General features: G+C 48.8%; 1 protein-coding gene across 1 annotated transcript in view; it reads right to left on the bottom strand.

The window, feature by feature from the left end:
- Positions 1 to 2,585: 2,585 nt before the first annotated feature.
- Positions 2,586 to 24,112, bottom strand: part of LOC144597077 (sodium/potassium/calcium exchanger 3-like) — a 225,775-nt gene continuing 204,248 nt past the window's right edge. The window contains 9 exon segments of the mRNA XM_078405992.1: positions 2,586 to 2,603; positions 3,434 to 3,505; positions 3,507 to 3,521; positions 6,465 to 6,577; positions 8,043 to 8,157; positions 16,658 to 16,824; positions 19,478 to 19,754; positions 21,598 to 21,758; positions 22,945 to 23,081. Of these exon segments, the coding sequence (XP_078262118.1) occupies positions 2,586 to 2,603; positions 3,434 to 3,505; positions 3,507 to 3,521; positions 6,465 to 6,577; positions 8,043 to 8,157; positions 16,658 to 16,824; positions 19,478 to 19,754; positions 21,598 to 21,758; positions 22,945 to 23,081 (1,075 nt within the window).

The following is a 24,112-nucleotide window of genomic DNA, read 5'->3' as shown; positions in this document are numbered from 1 at the left end:
GAGAGAGAGAGTGGTAGAGAGATAGAGGGGAAGAGGGAGGAGGGAGGGAGGGAGAGGGAGGGAGAGAGGGAGAGAGAGAGGGGAGAGAGAGGGGGAGAGAGAGAAGGGGGGGAGAGAGAGAGAGAGAGAGAGAGAGAGAGAGAGAGAGAGAGAGAGAGAGAGAGAGAGAGAGAGAAGAGAGAGAGAGAGAGAGAGGAGAGAGAGAGAGAGAGAGAGAGAGAGAGAGAGAGAGAGAGAGAGAGAGAGAGAGAGAGGGAGAGAGGGGGAGAGAGAGAGAGGAGGAGAGAGAGGAGAGAGAGAGAGGGGGAGAGAGAGGGGGAGAGAGAGAGAGGGGAAGAGGGAGGGAGGGAGGGGAGGGAGAGAGGGAGAGAGAGGGGGGGAGAGAGAGGGGGAGAGAGAGAGGGGGGGAGAGAGAGAGGGGGGAGAGAGGGGGGGGGAGAGAAAGAGAGGTGAGAGAGAGAGGGAGAGAGACTAAGGTCTCTTGCAGTGATCGGGAGAGCGGTCAGAGTCCCCTGGGAGTGAGTGAGAGAGTGTCTGGAGCTTCAGGGAGTGATGAAGAGAGTGATCGGTCTCTGGCAGCATCTATAAAGGGAACACGGGAGCTAACGTGACAAGATGATGACTTTTCAGCAGAACGGGGCCGGTTGCAATAGAAGTTGGAAATTCTGGTTGTTTAAAAGGATTCCTATCCATGTACCTGTCCAAATGTCTTTTAAAATGTTGTTATAGTACCTGCCACAACTACAACCTCTGGCAGTTTGTTCCATACACCCAATACCCTCTCTGTGTGAAGTTGCCCCTCGAGTCCCTATTAAATCTTTTCCTCTCACCTGAAGCCTATGTCCTCTGGTTCTTGATTTCCCTACTCTGGGTAAAATACTCTGGGCATTCACCCCTATTTATTCCGCTCATGATCCTTACACACCTCTTTGCACCCCTCACCTTTCTGTGCTCCCAGAAATAAAGTCCTAGCCTGCCCAACCTCTCCCTATATAGCTGGGGCCTCAAGTCCTGGCAACACCCATGTAAATCTTTGCTGCACTACTCTTTACAGCTTAACAACATCCTTCCTGAAACAGGGTGACAAAAAACTGAACATAGTGCTCCAAACGCGGCCTCACCGACATCTTGTACATCTCTAACAAAACATCCAAAAGTCTCTACTCAATGCCCTGACTGATGAATGCCAATATACCAAAAGCCTTCTTGACCACCCTATTTCCAAAACAAAAGCTGGTGACTTCTAGGGAGGACACAGTGGGATGTTCACTGCAAATGAATACAGAGTTAAAGGCTGGCATGCTTACTTGTGTGAAAGAATGGATCGACTGGGCTTATATTCACTGGAATTTAGAAAGATGAGAGGGAATCTTATAGAAACATATAAAAATCTTAAGGTATTGATTGGACAGGCTAGATGCAGGAAAAATGTTCCCGATGTTGGGGGAGTCCAGAACCAGGGGTCACAGTTTAAGAATAAGGGGTGGGCCATTTAGGACTGAGATAAGGAAAGACCTTTTCACCCAGAGAGTTGTGAATCTGTGGAATTCTCTGCCACAGAAGGCAGTGAAGGCCAGATCACTGGATGTATTCAAGAGAGAGTTGATATAGCTCTTCGGGCTAACGGAATTAAGGGATACGGGGAAAAAGCAGGAACGGGGTACTGATCTGGACGATCAGCCATGATCACATTGAATGACGGCGCTGGCTCGAAGGGCCGAATGGCTCTACTCCTGCACCTATTTTCTATGTGTCTTAAACAGGAGGCAATAGCAACAATTTTACATTATCTCCTGTCAAAATGACAAAAAATTGCATAGCTTTGTATGATTTCATAGATTTCATTTCTTCCCGCTAGAGTGTGGTGAGTCTGTGGAATTCTCTGCCACAGAAGGTAGTTGAGGCCAGTTCATTGGCTATATTTAAGAGGGAGTTAGATGTGGCCCTTGTGGCTAAAGGGATCAGGGGGTATGGAGAGAAGGCAGGTACAGGATACTGAGCTGGATGATCAGCCATGATCATATTGAATGGCGGTGCTGGCTCGAAGGGCCGAATGGCCTACTCCTGCACCTATTTTCTATGTTTTCTATGTTTCTATGAATCATACAAAGTCATCAAATCAGTTAAAAGCTTTCAAAAATCAAGAAGTAATCAGTTGTATCATCACTGTGTTTTTTCTAATGAAATATATTTGTGGCCCTTCTACAATGTAAAATCACAAAATTACGCCGTGGTATTGTCTATCTGTTATTAAGCATCAGATTTAAGGTAGGGTTGACCATGAAGTATTTTTAATGCAAACAAATATTTTATCGGAGTGCTGGTACTCCTTTAAGGCGCATAAAAAGATTCATTTTCTTTGCTCTTGGTAGGGAGATAACATTTTACCAAATCTTAGAGAACGGCTCTCTATCATAGATTGCCATCCTGTTAGCAAATTCATATTGGGTAGTACATGAGGGAAACTTCACTGGGATTAGACAGTTAATCTGAATTCCTGTATACAAACGGATGATTTATATGAAAATTCTGCACTGACTGAAGTCTGATGATCCACAGAAAAGAGGGTTTGGATGTTAAGAGAATCAACAGCATAATAACTGCTGTTTAAAGGTTCAATTAACGGTCAATTAAAGGTTCACAGTCGTCACTGAATGTGCAATGTTACAGGTCTCAGGCACCTGGGAGGCACGGTTGGGCAGCGGGTTAGGGTTGCTGCCTTACAGCACCAGAGATCCGGGTTTGATCCTGACCATGGGTGCTGTCTGTACGGAGTTGTCCCTGTGACCGCGTGGGTTTTCTCCAGGTGCTCGGTTTCCTTCGACACTCCAAAGAACTACGTGTTTACAGGTCAATTGGCTTCGGTAAAAATTGTAAATCGTCCCTAGTGTACGTAGGGTAGTGCTCGGGTACGGGGATTGCATGGGCGGCGTGGGCCGAATGGCCTGTATCCGCGCTGTATCTCTAAACTAAACGGGGGGGATCTTATTGAAACGAGGGGGGATCTTATTGAAACATATAAGATAATTAGGGATTGGACACGTTAGAGGCAGGAAACATGTTCCCAATGTTGGGGGAGTCCAGAACAAGGGGCCACAGTTTTAAGACTAAGGGGTAGGCCATTTAGAACGGAGATGAGGAAGAACTTTTTCAGTCAGAGAGTGGTGAAGGTGTGGAATTCTCTGCCTCAGAAGGCAGTGGAGGCCAGTTCGTTGGATGCTTTTCAAGAGAGAGCTGGATAGAGCTCTTAAGGATAGCGGAGTGAGGGGGTATGGGGAGAAGGCAGGAACGGGGTACTGATTGAGAATGATCAGCCATGATCGCATTGAATGGCGGTGCTGGCCTCGAAGGGCTGAATGGCCTCCTCCTGCACCTATTGTCTATTGTCTATTGTCTATTGTCTAAACTAAACTAAACTAGAACGGATGGTTACTTGACAGGAGTGAATACTTACAGTTACAAAAACAGAAGCGAGCAGCAGTCCCACCGAATATTTTAGCCCACGAACTGTTCAACGTTAACTGAAAAGAGAAAATGATTTTAGAAACCATAGAAAATAGGTGCAGGAGTAGGCCATTCGGCCCTTCGAGCCATTCGGCCCTTCCATTCAATATGATCATGGCTGATCATCCAACTCAGTATCCTGTACCTGCCTTCTCTCCATACCCCCTGATCCCTTTAGCCACAAGGGCCACATTCCTTTCAAAACTTTCACTGTATTTGTTTACCAGATGATTTAGTACAATTATTTCTGCCATTTAGTGTTTATTGCACATTAGAAGTGAAGATTCAACTTTGGTCTCATTTACCTAAAATCAATGGCAAAGCCATTCCCTTTTCCCCCCCTCTGGATTCATCCGGTCAGTATTGAGCACAATGGCTCAGATAATCCAAAACTGGATAGAGTGGACGTGGAGAGGATGTTTCCCACTGGTGGGAGTCTAGGACCAGAGGTCACAGCCTCAGAATTAAAGGACGTTCCTTTAGGAAGGAAATGAAGAGGAATTTCTTTAGTCAGAGGATGGTGAATCTGTGCAATTCATTGCCACAGAAGGCAGTGGAGGCTGTCAATTGATATTTTTAAGGCAGAGATAGATAGATTCCTGATTAGTACGGGTGTCAGGGGTTATGGGGAGAAGGCAGGAGAATGGGGTTAGGAGGGAGAGATAGACCAGCCAATATTGAATGGTGGAGTGGACCTTGATGGGCTGAATGGCCTAATTCTGCTCCTAACACTTATGAACTTTGTAAGCAGTAACGGGAAAATCAACAGACCAATTCCTTTGTAGACACAAAAAGCTGGAGTAACTCAGCGGGACAGGCAGCATCTCTGGAGAGAAGGAATGGGTGACGTTTCGGGTCGAGACCTTTCTTTGTGACCCTTTTGACAGGTTTCTGTGCCTTGCCATGTGGAAAGGCTTGGTTTATCCGCTCCATGGCACACACAAGCCCTGGATAACACTTTGTCACTTGGGACAACCTGGTCCATGGCACACACGTTGTTTGTGAGTGAACTTGATTAGGCAAGGTCAGAGTAGCCGACAAGGGGAACATGAGGAGGAGGGAGGAGGCTGAGGTGAACCTGTCACATCCTAATGCCGTTGATGACAAGCAATAATTCAACGACACCTCATTGTCACAAGTCCCCAGGCGCAGTGAAATACTTTGTTCATGCGTGCAATGCACAAAGTACGCAAAGAGTCCCCACAAAGTTACAACAGTATTCATTGGAATCCCGGTGGTCTTTTTGATTTCGGCAGCCCATTCTGCTGGTCCCTCCTTGTTCTCGGCACCACCTCCCCCCCCCCCCCCCCCCCCGGCTAGGTCCCTCCTTGTTCCCGGCTCTGTCCCCTACCCCCTCCCCCTCCCCCTCACCCACCTGGGTCCCTCTTTGTTCTCCACGGACTGTCCGTCGCCCCTCGTCCCGCCCGCCCGCCCATCCCCCTCATAAGGTTCGCCAGCGAGCCGCTGCTCTCCATCCCCGGTCCTTCGGCCTCTGTTCCCCCTCCCGCTGCCGACCTTGGCTGCCCAGGGGGGGGGGGGGGGGGGGTGGCCTGGGGGATCATTCCCGAGCCTGGAGGCACCGGAAACTGAAGCCTAGCTGCGTGGATACCCGAAGCTTGCAATCTGTGCGATGTGCAGGCTGAGCATGATGAGCGATTAATCTAATGACGTTCAAAACTCTAATGATGGGGAAGCAAATCCTTCTGCACCGCAACAGATGGACAATAATTGGAGGGATTAACATTTTAATAGGGATCACATCCATATTGTTCCATCTACAAAGCTGCTATTTCTGTAGTAGGCAACATGTAATTGATGTAACACAACTGCCCCGTTTATATTTTGATTCATTTACTGATTAGCAGTAGTGTTGAAAGCGATGCACACATAATTCCTCCAGGATTTTACACCCTTGCGGTTTTGGTCGAAGTCTTTCCCCAGACTTGTGTGAAGGGTCTCTGTAATCAAATAATAACTCGTCGGTCGTTAGCTCTGCGGCCCACTCACTATCTGGCAGCTGAATGTCAAGCAGTGACTTTGGTGACTATCTGATGGGCAAGACCCTATTAAGTGGGATTTTCTGTCTCTGTAGGAATGTAAACTGCCTTCTTAAACCAGATGCACTGGTTCCAAAACCATCCTGGCTGGATAAATGAGAGATTAGAGTCATACAGTGTGGAAACAGGCCCTTCGGCCTAACTTGCCCACGCCAACCAACATGTCCCATCCACACTAGTCGCACCTGCCTGCGTTTGGCCAATATCCCTCTAAACCTACCCGATCCATGTCCCTGTTTTTTTATACGTTCTTCTAAGAAGATTCTGAATGAAAATGAGGGATGAAGAGGCTGGATATGTCTCTACTCCCATCTGCAATAGCTTTGGGTTGTTGAATTATGTTATAGTGCGGGTGTCAGGGATTATGGGGGAGAAGGCAGGAGAATGGGGTTAGGAGGGAGAAATAGATCAGCCACGATTGAATGGCAGAGTAGACTTGATGGGCCGAATGGTATAATTCTGCTCTTATCACTTAAGACCTAATATTCACCTCCATGAAACAATGCAAAATTACTGAGAATGAACAAAGAGGGAGATGGAGATTACAGTGGGAAGGAAGATATGCAGAATTTTAGACACAAAATGCTGGAGTAACTCAGCGGGACAGGCAGCATCTCTGGAGAGAAGGAATGGGTCTGAAGAAGGGTCTCGACCTGAAAAATCACCCGTTCCTTCTCTCCACAGACGCTGCCTGTCCCGCTGAGTTACTCCAGCATTTTGTGTCCATCTTCGATTTAAACCAGCATCTGCAGTTCTTTCCTACACAAGCTAATTCACTGTTTCCAAAGAGTTACAAAGTGCAAAACATTCAGGCCAAAGTGGTGAAGGGTGCTGCTGGGCAGCTTCGTAAGCATGTCGATGGTGCCTTTATTTCAATACTCATTAATCAAGCAGAAGACTTACATGTGAGCCAAAGTTCACCATAATCGTCTTAATTGCCCAGGGTAGACCAAGTCCTATCAGGATGTCAAAGACATTGCTTCCTATAGAATTGGATACTGCCATGTCTCCCATGCCTGTGGACATAAGAAGAAACCATTTATTCGTCAACATCCCAATCATATACTTCTGTCTCACAGTTTCCAGATATGTTGAGAGAATAATGGGAACATGATGCTTGTTTCACCTCCCTTTGTTAAGTTATTACCGATTACCAGAGGGCAGTTGTATCCTTGCAATATCACCTTTGATTTGCCGCAAGGAGCCCGCCCGCCACTAAACACATGTGCAGCAAACAGGTGTCAGAGGTTATGGGGAGAAGGCAGGAGAATGGGGCTAGGAGGGAGAGATAGATCAGCCACGATTGAATGGTGGATTAGACTTATGACATAGATATAGGCAATAGACAATAGGTGCAGGAGAAGGCCATTCGGCCCTTCGAGCCAGCACCGCCATTCAATGTGATCATGGCTGATCATCCACAATCAGTACCCGTTCCTGCCTTCTCCCCATACCCCCTGACTCCGCCTATCTTTAAGAGCTCTATCTAGCTCTCTCTTGAAAGCATCCAGAGAATTGGCCTCCACTGCCTTCTGAGACAGAGAATTCCACAGATTTACAACTCTCTGAGTGAAAATGTTTTTTCCTCATCTCCATTCTAAATGGCCTACCCCTTATTCTTAACTGGTTCTGGACTCCCCCAACATTGGGAACATGTTTCCTGCCTCTAACGTGTTCAATCCCTTAATAATCTTATATGTTTCAATAAGACCCTCTCATCCTTCTAATTCCAGTGTATACAAGCCTAGTCGTTCCAATCTTTCAACATACGACAGTCCCGTCATTCCGGGAATTAGCCTAGTGAACCTACGCTGCACGCCCTCAATAGCATGACATCTTCCCACATCCACTCCTTTCCGCCTTCCGCAAGGACCGTTCCCTCCACAACTCCTTGGTGCGCTCATCCCTTCCCACCCATCAGAATAAAAGGACATAACTTTAGAATGGAAATGGGGAGGAATTTCTTTAGCCAGAGGGTGGTGAATCTGTGGGATTCATTGCCACAGACGGCAGTGGAAGCAAAGTCACTGGGCATTTTTAAAGCAGAGATTGATACGTTCTTGATTTGTAAAGGTGTCAAATATTTTCGGGAGGAAGGCTGGAGAATGGGGTTGAGAGGGAAAAATAGATCAGCCGTGATCGAATGGTGGAGCAGACCTGATGGGCCGAATGGCCTAATTTTGCTCTTAATTCCTCTAGGATTTTACACCAAAAAAAAATCTTCCTCCCTAGCATACCCCATAGCATAGTAAAGTGGAGAGATTAATATGTTCTTAATATGTTACGATATCATTGGTCTTATATGATATATGATACGAGGTTTTATGATGTCACCAACCAATGAACACGTGAAAGATGGATGGAAACGTATTGTGAATTTCCGCCATAAAATGAGAATGCCACAACGTAAACTAACTTAAGGCTCGTGTATTTTAAACCGGCCATTGAGAGTTTCAATGATAACAACCGTACTGAGCTTACCTTGTCTGGCAACTATGAGGCTGGCCATGCAGTCCGGTACGCTTGTCCCAGCTGCCAGGAACGTGATTCCCATTATTACGTCAGGAATTCCCAGGGTGTATCCGATTATTGTGACCTAGACAACAGCACATCGCTCTGAGCAGTGGAATATGGGGATTATCTTCACGTTAAGTTCGCCAGTCGAAAACCAAACTTGCTCACTGCTGAGCCACCCGTTGGAAGGCTGACACAAAAAGTTGGAGTAAACCAGCGGGGCCAATCAGGCAGCATCCCTGGAGAGAAGGAATGGGTGACGTTTCGGGTCGAGACCCTTCCTCAGACACCAGGGAGGCTGCCTGTCCCGTTGAGTTACTCCGGCATTTTGTGTCCGTCTTCGCTGTAAAGCAGCATGGGCAGTTAAAGAGTGTTGTGTTGTGGTTTATACTGGTCAATAGACAATAGACAATAGGTACAGGAGTAGGCCATTCAATGTGATCATGGCTGATCATTCTCAATCAATACCCCGTTCCTGCCTTCTCCCCATACCCCCTGACTCCGCTATCCTTAAGAGCTCTATCTAGCTCTCTCTTGAATGAATTCAGAGAATTGGCCTCCACTGCCTTCTGAGGCAGAGAAGTACTGGTAGACTAGTATTCGAAAAGTCTGGTCTAATAATCCCCTGGCATGATCAAACCATAAGGTCATTAAATTCAGATCATTAAATAAATCTGGATTAAAATAAATCTAGTGCCAATAATGGTAAATATGTAACAACTGGACAGTTGTTAAACCCCCATCAATTCATGCCCTTCCCCAGTCCAGCCTAGGCCACTCCAGCACCTCAACACTGTCATTATCTCTTAATTTCCCCTTGAAACAGCTCAGCATTCCCTAGTGCGCAAAAATACATTGATTTTAGATTTCAGCCGCAACTCAGGAGTCTGGATAAAAGATTTGGAAGTGTCGAAACAAATCAACTCAAATTTAATTTGTTAAAGGGAAAAAGCAAATTCAGCAAATGAGGAGGTGACTTTTTCACACAGAGGGTGGTGGGTGCATGGAACAAGCTGCCTGAGGAGGTAGTTGAGGCTGGGACTAGCCCAACGTTTAAGAAACAGTTAGACAGGTACACGGATAGGACAGGTTTGGAGGGATATGGGCCAATTGCGGGCAGGTGGGACTAGTTTAGTTGGGACATGTTGGCCGGTGTGGGCAAGTTGGGCCGAAGGGCCTGTTTCCACACTGTATCACTCTATGACTCTATCTATCCAATGGTGAACATCGGAGGTAGCGAATTCCATTAGCACTAAGGGTAAATAGTTGATCTTCATCTGCCCTCAATGGCTTATCTTGCAATAGTGCTTTAGTCAGAGGGTGGTGAATCTGTGGAATTCATTGCCACAGAAGGCTGTGGAGGCCAAGTCAACGGATATTTTTAAAGCGGAGATTGATGGATTCTTGATTGGTAAGGGGTGTCAGGGGTGGTGGCGAGAAGGCAGGAGAATGGGGTTCGGAGGGAGAGATAGATCAGCCACGATTGAATGGCGGAGTAGACTTGATGGGCCGAATGGCCCAATTTTGCTCCTATCACGTGTGAACTTTTTTCAAACTCTCCAGCTCTCAATTTAGACAATAGACAATAGACAATAGGTGCAGGAGTAGGCCATTCAGCCCTTCGAGCCAGCACCGCCATTCAATGCGATCATGGCTGATCACTCTCAATCAGTACCCCGTTCCTGCCTTCTCCCCATACCCCCTCACTCCGCTATCCTTAAGAGCTCTATCCAGCTCTCTCTTGAAAGCATCCAACGAACTGGCCTCCACTGCCTTCTGAGGCAGAGAATTCCACACCTTCACCACTCTCTGACTGAAAAAGTTCTTCCTCATCTCCGTTCTAAATGGCCTACCCCTTATTCTTAAACTGTGGCCCCTTGTTCTGGACTCCCCCAACATTGGGAACATGTTTCCTGCCTCTAATGTGTCCAATCCTACCGTTTCTACCGTTGCAACAGAATCTTGCATTTCGGAGTGAAATCAAGTCAAATGAGTATATGGCCAGTCCTCCTTAAAGCTGTCAATTAGATGATCATTGAGGAGAGAGTGCGGTGAAATCTCTGCATTGTGTAAACCATGCTGCAGCTCTTTTGCAAAGGAACATCACTTGCATCCCAGGAGACTGGATGGGAGATGAGGAAGTGCCAAAACAAATGAACTCAAATTTAATTTGTTAAAGGCAAAAGCAAATTCGTTATATGTTGAAACTGCAATCGGTCAAAGAAGAGGTAACCCGGTCCTTTGGGATTTGATTGGAAGGAGGCCCTAGCAGGGAAGACGGTAGAACAGCAATGGCAGGTATTCCTGGGAATAATGCAGAGGTTGCAGGATCAATTTATTCCAAAGAGGTGGAAAGACTCTAAGGGGAGTAAGAGACACCTGTGGCTGACAAGGGAAGTCAGGGACAGCATAAAAATTAAGGAGAGGAAGTATAACATAGCAAAGAAGAGTGGGAAGACAGAGGATTGGGACTCTTTTAAAGAGCAACAAAAGTTAACTAAAAAGGCAATACGAGGAGAAAAGATGAGGTACGAGGGTAAACTAGCCAATAATATAAAGGAGGATAGCAAAAGTTTTTTTAGGTACGTGAAGAGGAAAAAAATAGTCAAGGCAAATGTGGGTCCCTTGAAGACAGAAGCAGGGGAATTTATTATGGGGAACAAAGAAATGGCAGACGAGTTAAACCGTTACTTTGGATCTGTCTTCACTGAGGAAGATACACACAATCTCCCAAATGTTCTAGGGGCTGGAGAACCTAGGGTGATGGAGGAACTGAAGGAAATCCACATTAGGCAGGAAATGGTTTTGGGTAGACTGATGGGACTGAAGGCTGATAAATCCCCAGGGCCTGATGGTCTGCATCCCAGAGTACTTAAGGAGGTGGCTCTAGAAATAGTGGAAGCATTGGAGATCATTTTTCAATGTTCTATAGATTCAGGATCAGTTCCTGTGGATTGGAGGATAGCAAATGTTATCCCACTTTTTAAGAAAGGAGGGAGAGAGAAAACGGGTAATTATAGACCAGTTAGTCTGACATCAGTGGTGGGGAAAATGCTGGAGTCAATTATAAAAGACGAAATTGCTGAGCATTTGGATAGCAGTAACGGGATCGTTCCGAGTCAGCATGGATTTACGAAGGGGAAATCATGCTTGACAAATCTACTGGAATTTTTTGAGGATGTAACTAGGAAAATTGACAAGGGAGAGTCAGTGGATGTGGTGTACCTCGACTTTCAGAAAGCCTTCGACAAGGTCCCACATAGGAGATTAGTGGGCAAAATTAGGGCACATGGTATTGGGGGGTAGGGTACTGACATGGATAGAAAATTGGTTAACAGACAGAAAGCAAAGAGTGGGGATAAATGGGTCCCTTTCGGAATGGCAGGCAGTGACCAGTGGGGTACCGCAAGGTTCGGTGCTGGGACCCCAGCTATTTACGATATACATTAATGACTTAGACGGAGGGATTAAAAGTACCATTAGCAAATTTGCAGATGATACTAAGTTGGGGGGTAGTGTGAATTGTGAGGAAGATGCAATAAGGCTGCAGGGTGACCTGGACAGGTTGTGTGAGTGGGCGGATACATGGCAGATGCAGTTTAATGTAGATAAGTGTGAGGTTATTCACTTTGGAAGTAAGAATAGAAAGGCAGATTATTATCTGAATGGTGTCAAGTTAGGAGGAGGGGGAGTTCAACGAGATCTGGGTGTCCTAGTGCATCAGTCAATGAAAGGAAGCATGCAGGTTCAGCAGGCAGTGAAGAAAGCCAATGGAATGTTGGCCTTCGTAACAAGAGGAGTTGAGTATAGGAGCAAAGAGGTCCTTCTACAGTTGTACCGGGCCCTGGTGAGACCGCACCTGGAGTACTGTGTGCAGTTTTGGTCTCCAAATTTGAGGAAGGATATTCTTGCTATGGAGGGCGTGCAGCGTAGGTTCACTAGATTAATTCCCGGAATGGCGGGACTGTCGTATGTTGAAAGGCTGGAGCGATTGGGCTTGTATACACTGGAATTTAGAAGGATGAGGGGGGATCTTATTGAAACATATAAGATAATTAGGGGATTGGACACATTAGAGGCAGATAACATGTTCCCAATGTTGGGGGAGTCCAGAACAAGGGGCCACAGTTTGAGAATAAGGGGTAGGCCATTTAGAACGGAGATGAGGAAGAACTTTTTCAGTCAGAGGGTGGTGAAGGTGTGGAATTCTCTGCCTCAGAAGGCAGTGGAGGCCAGTTCGTTGGATGCTTTCAAGAGAGAGCTGGATAGAGCTCTTAAGGATAGCGGAGTGAGGGGGTATGGGGAGAAGGCAGGAACGGGGTACTGATTGATAGTGATCAGCCATGATCGCATTGAATGGCGGTGCTGGCTCGAAGGGCTGAATGGCCTACTCCTGCACCTATTGTCTATTGTCTATTGTCTATTGTTTCATTCATCCAAAATCACTAACTATTTCGCATTGTCATTATAGTTACGACCATCGGGCGGCGCTGTGGTGCAGCGGTAGAGTTGCTGCCTCTCAGCCACAGAGGACCGGGTTCGATTCTGGCCACGGATGCTGCCTGTGCGGAGTTTGTACCTTCTCCCCGTGACCTGCGTGGGTTTTCACCGGGATCTCCAGTTTCCCCCCACACTCCAAAGAAATACGGGTTTTGTAGGTTAATCGGCCTGGTATAATTGTAAATTGTCCCTAGTGTGCCTAGGCCAGCATTAGTATGTTGGGATCGCTGATCGGTGCGGATTCGGTGGGCCGAAGGGCCTCTTCCTGCACTGCATCTCCAAACTAAATGGACAATGGGTGATAGAGGAGAATTAAAGACTTAAGAGGGTCTGCTACGAGATGTCTAAACTGATTTGAGGGACTTTAGGTGCAGGAAAATAACTGCAGATGCTGGTTCAAATCGAAGGTAGACACAAAATGCTGGAGTAACTCAGCGGGTCAGGCAGCATCTCGGGAGAGAAGGAATGGGTGACGTTTCGGGTCGAGACCCTTCTTCAAGGTCACCCATTCCTTCTCTCCGGAGATGCTGCCTGACCCGCTGAGTTACTCCAGCATTTTGTGTCTACCTTCGAGGTGACTTCATGGTTACTCCGGCTTCGATTTATCATTAAAAAACGATTTTGGAAATGGACATTTTCTCTTGTCAGCTGCGACCTGGTGACCTTTCCGTACTCCACCGAAACTCAAATGGCTGGCACTTCTGCAGTGCAGAATCCATAAAAACTGTCAACTCCACCTAAGAGCTGGTGCGTGAACAATAGTCATCTCTGCACCAAAGGATTCCCTTCTCAGCTTGCTCCAGAGTTGAGACATCCTTTCTGTGAATCTAACCTGGCCAGGAGCTACTTGCTACAGATGTCGGTACAGCTGTGCTAACATACGAAAGTTAACGCATCAAAAGACCGCAATGCCCGCAGATTTCCGTCATGGGCGAACCACCGTCTCTCAATTCTAATGATTTTTGCTAGTGGTGGTGATTAATAAAACAATTATCATATCATATCATATATATACAGCCGGAAACAGGCCTTTTCGGCCCACCAAGTCCGTGCCGCCCAGCGATCCCCGTACATTAACACTATCCTACACCCACTAGGGACAATTTTTTACATTTACCCAGCCAATTAACCTACATACCTGTACGTCTTTGGAGTGTGGGAGGAAACCGAAGATCTCGGAGAAAACCCACGCAGGTCACGGGGAGAACGTACAAACTCCTTACAGTGCAGCACCCGTAGTCAGGATCGAACCTGAGTCTCCGGCACTGCATTCGCTGTAAAGCAGCAACTCTACCGCTGCGCTACCGTGCCGCCCTAATGATTTATTTCATGCGCATGTAAAAAATATTACAAGATCTAAACATCTCAGTTTAGCACGTCGTGGAAGCAGTGTCCCTGCTCGTTCCCCCTTCGTTTTAAAGACTTTGGTGACACGATGAGGGGGGACCTCATTGAAACTTACCGGATAGTGAAAGGCCTAGATAGAGTGGGTGTGGAGAGGATGTTTCTACCAGTGGGAGAGTCTAGGACCAGAGGCTATAGCCTCAGAATAATAGGGCCTACCTTTAGAAAGGAGATCAGGAGGAATTTCTTTAGTCAGAGGGTGGTGAATCTGTGGAATTCATTGCCACAGACGGCTGTGGAGGCCAAGTCAATAGATATCTCTAAGGCGGAGATTGACAGATTCTTGATTAGGAAGGTGGTCAGGGATTATGGGGAGAAGGCAGGCGAATGGGGTTAGGAGGGAGAGATAAATCAGCCGTGATTGAATGGCGGAGTAGACTTGATGGGTTGAATGGCCTAATTCTGCTCCTGGAATTTATGAATTCCTAAACTCCCTCGCAGGCTCAATGACGTGTCATTAAAACCTTGGTTTCTGTTTCTGTTTCTGTTTTCTACAGCACAACCGCCAACAGCTGCGCTATCTCGTGCAGGGTGGGTGGATGGGGGAGCGAGAGTGGGTGGGTGGATCGGGGGTGGGGGGGGGGTTGAGAGCGGGTGGGTGGATGGGGGGGAGAGTGGGTGGGTGGATCGGGGGGGGGGGGAGAGTGGGTGGGTGGATGGGGGGGGAGAGTGGGTGGGTGGATGGGGGGGAGAGTGGGTGGGTGGATGGGGGGGAGAGTGGGTGGGTGGATCGGGGGGGGGGGAGAGTGGGGGGGGGGAGAGTGGGTGGGTGGATGGGGGGGAGAGCGGGTGGGTGGATGGGGGGGAGAGTGGGTGGGTGGATCGGGGGGGGGAGAGTGGGTGGGTGGATGGGGGGGAGAGTGGGTGGGTGGATGGGGGGAGAGTGGGTGGGTGGATCGGTGGTGGGGGGGAGAGTGGGTGGGTGGATGGGGGGGAGAGTGGGTGGATGGATCGGGGGTGGGGGGGAGAGTGGGTGGGTGGATGGGGGGGAGAGTGCGTGGGTGGATCGGGGTGGGGGGGAGACTGGGTGGGTGGATTGGGATGGGGAGAGGGGTGGGTGGATGGGGGGGGGAGAATGGGTGGGTGGATCGGGGATGGGGGGGAGAGTGGGTGGGTGGATGGGGGGGAGAGTGGGTGGGTGGATGGGGAGAGAGAGTGGGTGGATGGGGGGCAAGAGAGAGTGGGTAGGTCGGTGGGGTGGGGGAAGAGAGAGTAGGTTGGTGCCTGGGGGGGGGGCGAGAGAGAGTGGGTTTCTGTTTCTGTTTTCTACAGCACAATTTCTGGGCTACCATGAGTCAACTAAAGTCACACCGTGCACCAATTTTCAGCCGGATTGCTGGACTTCATTTTCACCAAATAAAATAGATCTTGCTCCAGAACAAAGACGGAAAAACAGAATGATCCCACTAGGTTTTTGGCCTGATCATCCCCAATAACTTATGAAAGCCTTTGAGGCTGTGTCACGAGATCTCACCGCAGACCCCGTGTCCGTTAACTCAATGCTTCTTCTCTTCATTCTGAACAACTCCCTTCCCCCTATCTACATTCCTCAAGTGCTGCTAATTTCCTAAGGACTAAGACCCATCCCGTCCATTCTTTGCCTGTCCTTTTTTTCTCTTACTTCACAACCTACTAATATCACCTCTGAGCAATAATACTCTTGTGGAGAGAAATAGAATTGCGTTGTGCAAGCAGTTTTACCAGAATGCCACCTGGATTGGAGGGTTTCAGTTAGCTACAGGGAGAGGTCGGTTAGACTTGTATTGTTTTCAGAGGTTGAGGGGAGATTTGACTGAAATATATAAGGTAAGGTTATGAGAGGCATGGACAGGGTAGACAGCCAGAACCTTTTTTCCCCAGGGTGGAAATGTCCAACACTAGAGGGCGTAGCTATAAGGTGAGAGGGGGAAAGTTTAATGGAGACTTGCGGGGCGAGTTTTTTTACACAGAGGGTGGTGGGAGCCTGGAACGCATTGCCTGGGGTGGTGGTGGAGGCAGATACCACAGTGGCATTTAAGAGGCTTTTAGATAAGCACATGGAAGTGCAAGAAATAGAGGGATATTGATCATGTACAGGCAAATGAGATCAGTTTAACGTGGCACCATTTTCGGCACAACCATTGTGGGCCGAATGGCCTGATCCAGTGCTGTACTGTCCTGTGCTCTAGTTTACTAAAGCTTTTGTACTACAGACCTCTCCTATCCCACTCCCCCGTCCCAGCTCAATCCAGTTGTATATGTTTTCAAGCATATATTGGTTCTGTACCATAAAGATCCAATACTGTACCAGTACATCCTATCGGCAAACTTAGCAAACATTGGCAAACATGTAAGGTTTTTAACGAAGGTGGACACAAAATGCTGGAGTAACTCAGGCAGCATCTCTGGAGAGAAGGAATGGGTGACGTTTCGGGTCGAGACCCTTTCTTCAGACTGATGTCAGGGGAGGGGGCGGGACAAAGATAGAATGTAGTCGGAGACAGGAAGACTAGTGGGAGAACTGGGAAGGGGGAGGGGATAGAGAGGGAGTAGATGATGGGCCGAATGGCCTAATTCAACTCCTATCCCTTATGGCCTTCATAGACCAGCTCCGCCAAGGGGCACCACGCCCAGAGTCGGCACCTTCACCGTGGCCAAAAGAAAATAACACCCGAAGCCTATTCTTTCCCGTCACTCACCATCCACACCATCACGTAGGAGAAAATGGCGATCCACAGGGTAGCTGCAACGAAGGTGAACATAAAATACTTTGCCCATCGAGGCTTGGCACAGTTCGGGATGGTGAAGTACATCAGGAAACACAGCGGCCAGGCGATCGCCCACTTCACCACGTCCCACATTCCCGCTGCGGAGAGACCAGAAGAAGATAAGGCTCCGTGCCAGACACGGGGGAAAGCCGCGGGTGAGGAACTCTCCGACGTTTCCACTAGCGGGAGAGTCTCGGACCAGAGGGCACAGCCTCAGAATTCAAGGGCGTTCCTTCAGGAAGGGGGAATTTCTTCACTCAGACGGTGGTGAATCTGTGGAATTCATTACCACAGAAGGCTGTGGAGGCCAAGTCAATGAATATTTTTACGGCAGAGAGAGAGATAGATTCTTGATTCGTACGGGTGTCAGGGGTTACGGGGAGAAGGCAGGAGAGTGGGGTTAGGAGGGAGAGGTAGATTAGCCATGATTCTGACTCCGCGACAATGAGGAGCAGAAGATGCATGGTGCACCTTCACTTGCTTTGAGCAGCAACGGAGGACATCAACGATGGCTACGCCTGGCCAGGCCGACCCTGCAACGCCGCCAGGACAACGGGCCTTCATGGTTAGATCAAAATCCCTGCACTTACAACAAGTGGGACTTGAAAATGGCGGCAAACTGGCGACGCTCTAAACTGTCTCAGCGTACGACTGCTGTGTTGTATCTGAAACGTTTATCTAAGTGCTTATGTGTGGTGATACTTGTACCGCACGTGAATTTCACTGAACCTCGCTCGGTACATGTGACAATAGAGTGCCCTACCAGATCATACCAGATGCAAGTTTGGTGGCGCTGTGGCTGGGATGTGTGAAGTAGGAGTCTTCCCTGTACTTGTTGACCTGGGCTTCCCAGATGGCAGAGGTCGTGGCTTCGAGAGGTGCCGACAAAGTGTCCGGCCGGCCAGTGGTTGCAGTGGATCCTCGGCACACCGCTGTCGGGAAACATCGCTAACCCCGTGTGGCCCAGGTGAGTGGGCACTGACCGACCTGGAACGTTAATTCTGTTTCTCTCTCCTCAGTCGCTGACCGACCGACCCCCCCTGTGTGTTTGCGGCATTTTCCCCGTTTTATTTCATCATGTACGACACTGAATCCAGACCTCTGTTAAAGCCCACAAAGCAAACCCCTCCACTTACGGGCCTTTTCTGTGCATACGTGTGTAGACACTTGTCAGGATTTACAATGGTGTCTGAGTTTAATCCCTCTCCCCGTCAGAACTGCCCCCTCCATCGACTCCTTTAAGTCCAGGCTCAAAACCTATTTCTACTCCCGAGCGTTTGAGGCCCTCTGAGGGGGCGCTGTGAACTGTTCATGTATGTGCTGTTATGTTTGTGTGCCATCGTATGTTCGTTCTTAGTACCTGAACTGATGTACAGCGCTTTGGTCAACGTGGGTTGTTTTTATATCATATCATATATATACAGCCGGAAACAGGCCTTTTCGGCCCTCCAAGTCCGTGCCGCCCAGCGATCCCCGTACATTAACACTATCCTACACCCACTAGGGACAATTTTTACATTTACCCAGCCAATTAACCTACACACCTGTACGTCTTTTGGAGTGTGGGAGGAAACCGGAGATCTCGGAGAAAACCCACGCAGGTCACGGGGAGAACGTACAAACTCCTTACAGTGCAGCACCCGTAGTCAGGATGGAACCTGAGTCTCCGGCGCTGCATTCGCTGTAAGGCAGCAACTCTACCGCTGTGCCACCGTGCCGCCCCTTTAAATGTGCTATACAAATAAAATTGACTTGACTTGACTTGACTTGACTTGAGAGATCCAAGCTGGAAGCAGGCCCTTTGGCCCACTGAGTCCACAACGACCATCGATCACCCCGTTCACACCGCCTCCACGTCATCTCACGTTCTCATCCAGCCGACTCACTTTACAGAGGGACAATTAACCTGCAAGCCCACACACCTTTGGGATGTGGAAGGAAACCAGAACACCTGAAGGAAACCCACGCAGTCACAGGGAGAGCATGCAAACTCCACCCGAGGCATGGATGGAACCCGCAGCTCTGGGCGACACGGAGGTGCAGCGGTAAAGTTGCTGCCATTACAGCGCCGGGGGGGGGGGGGGAACCCGTGATGATATAAAGCATACTGTAAAGTACCAGCATGTGAAAAGTTCACATTTAACATACAATGCAAACATGTTTCATATGTACAGGCACTACCCAACTTACGTAAGGGTTATGTTCTGTGAACCCTTAACCTAAGTGGCATGGTGGCGTAGCGGTAGAGCAACTGTGGTACAGCGCCAGAGACCCGGGTTCGATCCTGACTACGGGTGCCACAAAATGCTGGAGTAACTCAGCAGGTCAGGCAGCATCTAGGTGAGAGGGAATGGGTGACGTTTCGGGTCGAGACCCTTCTTCAGACAAGATGCCGCCTAACTGTGTCCCCTGGTTCTGGACTCCCCCATCAGAGGGAACATTCTTCCTGCATCTAGCCCGTCCAATCCCTTAAGAATTTTATATGTTCCTAGAAGATCCCCTCTCATCCTTCTCAATTCCAGTGAATACAAGCCCAGTCGACCCATTCTTTCATCATATGTCAGTCCCGCCAACCCGGGAATTAACCTGGTGAACCTGCGCTGCACTCCCTTAATGGCAAGACGGGTCGAGACCCTTCTTCATCTGCAGTTCCTTGCTGCACAACCCTTCGGTGGCTGTAGGCAGAATGGCCAGATCCTGCCCCTATGACCGATGAATGTTATGTACGAGTGGCCCTCCCTGCACACTCACCAGGCCGGTGGAACGGCACGAACGGCCCCTCCCCTTCCCTTTCCTCCTCTTCCTCTTCCTCCTCGTCGTTTTCGTTGTTCTGGTTGTCCTCGTTCTCGGCCGCCCTCTGGCTGCTGCTGCCGGCCACTCTGGCCTCCTCCCTCCACTGCCCGCTCACCCCCCTCTCCGCAGAGTAGCTCGGACCAGTCCCGTTCTCCAGGCTGCGCTTCCCGGGAATTTTAATGGAAACCTCGGGTTCCCCGTTGGAAACGCTCTTGCTGCTGATCAGCCTTTGTCTCTGCAAAGCAACGGACAGCAAATCAGAATCAGAATCAGAATTACCTTTATTGTCATCCAAAAAAAAAAAAGTCTTTTGGACGAGATTTCGTCACCCACAGCCCAACAGTAAGAGCAATAAAATAAGCAATTACACAACCACAAACCAACACAAAAAAAAAACAAAAGAAACATCCATCACAGTGAGTCTCCTCCAGTCACCTCCTCACTGTGATGGAAGGCCAGAATGTCTTTTCTCTTCCCCTGCCGTCTTCTCCCGCGGTCAGGCTGTTGAAGTTGCCACGTTCCAGGCCGCGCCGGACGGTGAAATGTCCGCGACGGGCCGACCCAAGCCCCGCGATTCGGGGCGGGCGAAGACGCTGCCGCTGCCGGAGCTCCCGATGTCGGCCCCCACCCACGGAGCTGCGAGCTTCCGACGTCCACGCGGCCCGCGCCGAAGCCTCCGAAGGCGAGTCGCAGCCGCTCCCGCAGCCTCCGAAGGCAGCCAGCGCCGCAGATGATAAGTCCGGTCCGCGGGCTCTGTGAACCAGAGCCTAGGTGGTCCCGGGTGGAGGCCGCCAGCTCCAGGTGTTTGGCCGATGGTAGGCCGCAGCGGGAACGGAGACACGACCCAGAGATAAAGGTCGGGTCTCCGTTCAGAAGAGACAATTTTACAATTTTACAGTCCCCCCCCCCCCCCCACATAGTACACAACCACAAAAAACACTACATCACATCTAAACACTACAATTAAGACAAAAAACAACAAAAAACACAAAAGACAGACGGATCGCAGGTAAGCCACAGCTGCTAGGGCAGCGCCGCCATTTGCCTTTGCCCCAACTTAATTTCGTTTCAGAGATGGGACACAAAGTGCTGGAGTCACTCAGTGGGACAGGCAGCATCTCTGGAGAGAAGGAAGGGAGGGGTGACGTTTCAGGTCGAGACCCTTCCTCAAACTGAAGAAGGGTCTCGATCGGAAACGCCACCCATTCCTTCTCTCCAGAGAAGCTGCCAGTCCCGCTGAGTGACTCCAGAAGGATGAGAGGAGGTCTTATCGAAACGTATAAGATTATTAAAGGGTTGGACACGTTAGAGGCAGGAAACATGTTCCCAATGTTGGGGGAGTCCAGAACAAGGGGCCACAGTTTAAGAATAAGGGGTAGGCCATTTAGAACGGAGATGAGGAAAAAAAAATTTCAGTCAGAGAGTTGTGAATCTGTGGAATTCTCTGCCTCAGAAGGCAGTGGAGGCCAATTCTCTGAATGCATTCAAGAGAGAGCTGGATAGAGCTCTTAAGGATAGCGGAGTCAGGGGGTATGGGGAGAAGGCAGGAACGGGTACTGAATGAGAATGATCAGCCATGATCACATTGAATGGCGGTGCGTACAGGCTCGAAGGGCCGAATGGTCTCCTCCTGCACCTATTGTGTATTGTGTCTATCTTCATTTTAAAACAGCATAGTTTAGTTTCAGGTTAGTTTACAGCGTGATACGGCGTGGAAATAGGCCCTCCGGCACACCGAGCTGTGCCGATCATTGATCTCCCACACAGCGGCAATGTGGCCCAGCAGTAGAGTTGCTGCCTCGCGGCGCCAGAGACCCGGGTTCGATCCTGACTGCGGGTGCCGTCTGTGTGGAGTTTGTACGTTCGCCCCGTGACCGCGTGGGTTCTCTCCGGTTGCTGAAGCAACATTTTAGGCAGGTTTTCTGGGTAGGATAGGTTTATAGGGATAAGGGCCACACGCGGGCAGGTGGGACTAGTGTAGATGGGACATGTTGGTCGGTGTGGGCAGGTTGGGCCGAAGGGCCCGTTTCCACGCTGTATCACTCTAAGGCTCTATGAAGACTTTCTCTTCCAATTACCTCGTTGATGAGCATGCGGCTGGCCATGCTCAGGCGGGTTTTGGGTCCAAAGTGACTGGTTATCATGATCCTGAGACTGGCCTCGGAGAAAGACAGCTGGTGTGGGTATGCAGAGAGCAGCTCGTCCACCATCAGCACGGAGGAGTTACGAGAGAAGTTGGCTGTAAAAGAAAAAACAATGTTAAATCTTAACCTATGATGAGCGTTTGTCAGCACTGGGCCTGCACTCGCTGGAGGTTAGAAGAACGAGGGGGGACCTCATTGAAACGTACAGAATGGTGAAAGGCCTGGATAGAGTGGATGTGGAGAGGATGTTTCCACCAGTGGGCGAGTCTAGGATCAGAGGCCACAGCCTCAGGATTAAAGGGCGTTCTTTTAGGAAGGAGATGAGGAGAAATTTCTTTAGCCAGAGGGTGGTGAATCTGTGGAATTCTTTGCCACAGAAGGCTGTGGAGGCCAAGTCAGTGGATATATTTAAGACAGAGATAGATAGATTCTTGATTAGTACGAGTGTCAGAGGTTATGTAGAGAAGTCAGGAGGATGGTTTTAGGAGGGAGAGAAAGATCAGCCTCGCAGCGCCACAGACCCGGGTTCGATCCTGACCACGGGTGCTGTCTGTGCGGAGTTTGTACGTTCTCCCCCTCCCCCCACCCCCGTGACCTGCGTGAATTTTCTCCGAGATCTTCGGTTTCCTCCCTCCCACACTCCAAAGACGAGAGTCAAGAGTGTTTTATTGTCGTGTGTCCCAGATAGAACAATGAAATCCTTACTTGCAGCAGCTCAACAGAATATGTAAACACAGTGCACTGTAAACAACATAATAAATGAGAAAAGAAAAGTTCAGTGTGTGTATATATGCCCCCACACACACACACACGCATAAGTACACATAAATAACAAACAAACAATAATAACAATGATAGTCTATGAGGTTCAGAGCTTATTTGAGGTACAGGTTTGGTGGTTAATTGGCTTGGTATAAATGCATTTTATTTTTAAAATGTTAAAATTGTCTCTCGTGTGTGTAGGGTAGTGTTAATGCGCGAGGATCGCTGGTCGGCGCGGACTCGGTGGGACGAAGGTCCTGTATCTCTAAACTAAACTCAATAAACCATTTACATGCTTGCGTAGGAAAGAACTGCAGATGCTGGTTTAAATCGAAGATAGGCACAAAATGCTGGAGTAACCCAGCGGGACAGGCGGCATCTCTGGAGAGGGGGAGTGGGTGGTGTGTCGGTGGGTGTCGACCTGAAACGTCACCCATTCCTTCTCTCCAGAGACGCGGCCTGTCCCGCTGAGTTGCTCCGGCATTTTGTGTCTGCCATGCTTCACAGGTCGCCCCCTACCTTTCGTCAGCAAGACCACAGTCGCATCACAGTTGCTGTTGTCATCGATTTCTGCATTACCCGTGTTCCCGTTGGCCATGTTCACAGATGGCTTCTTCAACTTGCTTTCAAAGAAAATCTGCATTGATGTGTTGAACCTGGGGCCAAACAGCAATTGGTGAAGATCGGATTTTTAAAAAAAAAGTCATTCTTTCAAAGTCAGAGGATTACGTTTACGTTTTTACAAATGTACATTACAAATTTACGGCACTTCAGTAAATACAAGTTCATAGGTGACAGGTGCAGAATTAGGCCATTCGGCCCATCAAGTCTACTCCGCCATTCAATCATGGCTTTTCTGTGCCTCAGAAAAGCCACCAGCATCCACAAAGACTCTTCACACCCCTGCAACAGTCTGTTCGAACTCCTTCCATCGGGCAGACGATACAAGGCCTTCTACGCCCGCACCTCCAGACTCAGGAACAGCTTCATCCCCAGGGCCATAGCTGCCATGAACCGGTCCTGCTGAGCCGGATGGTCACATCGCACAGTGATCCGGCACAGACCTACTTGCACTTTATTCTGTCTTAAAACTGTTACAATTGTTTCGTTGGGTTGTTGTTGGTTAAATTAATTAAATTATTGCATCGTATGGGAGGCGCATTCCCAATCTCGTTGTACCCCTGGGTACAATGACAATAAAGATATATTGTATTGTATTGTATTGTATCTGTCTCTCTCTCCTAACCCCATTCTCCTGCCTTCTCCCCATAACCCCTGACACCCGTACTAATCAAGAATCTATCTCTCTCTGCCATAAAAATATCCATTGAAATATGACGAAGCCCAGTACATATTTCATTGTTCTGAAGTTTTTGCAAGTTTAGGAAGACACAATGGAGACATCATGTGAAGACTTTTCTTCAAAAGTTCATGGAAAATGTCTGACAGGTTAGGCCATTGAACACCGTGTTTCTGAGTCTCTATTGCAATCAGTGCTGCCCTTCCTGCATTGTTAATCCCAGCAAGTTTTCTACCCCAAACTGCTCCTCCAACACTGTGTTGGCACGGTGATGCAGCCCTAGAGCTGCTGCCTCACGGCTCCAGAGACCCGGGTTCTATCCTGACCTCGGGTGCTGTCTGTGCTGAGTTTGCACGCTCTTCCTGTGACCACGTGGCTTTCCTCCGG

This window comes from Rhinoraja longicauda, chromosome 9 (genome assembly GCF_053455715.1).
Source record: "Rhinoraja longicauda isolate Sanriku21f chromosome 9, sRhiLon1.1, whole genome shotgun sequence".
NCBI lineage: Eukaryota > Metazoa > Chordata > Chondrichthyes > Rajiformes > Arhynchobatidae > Rhinoraja > Rhinoraja longicauda.
The sequence above is the reverse complement of the archived record's forward strand: the minus strand, read 5'-3'. Positions and strand labels throughout refer to the sequence as shown.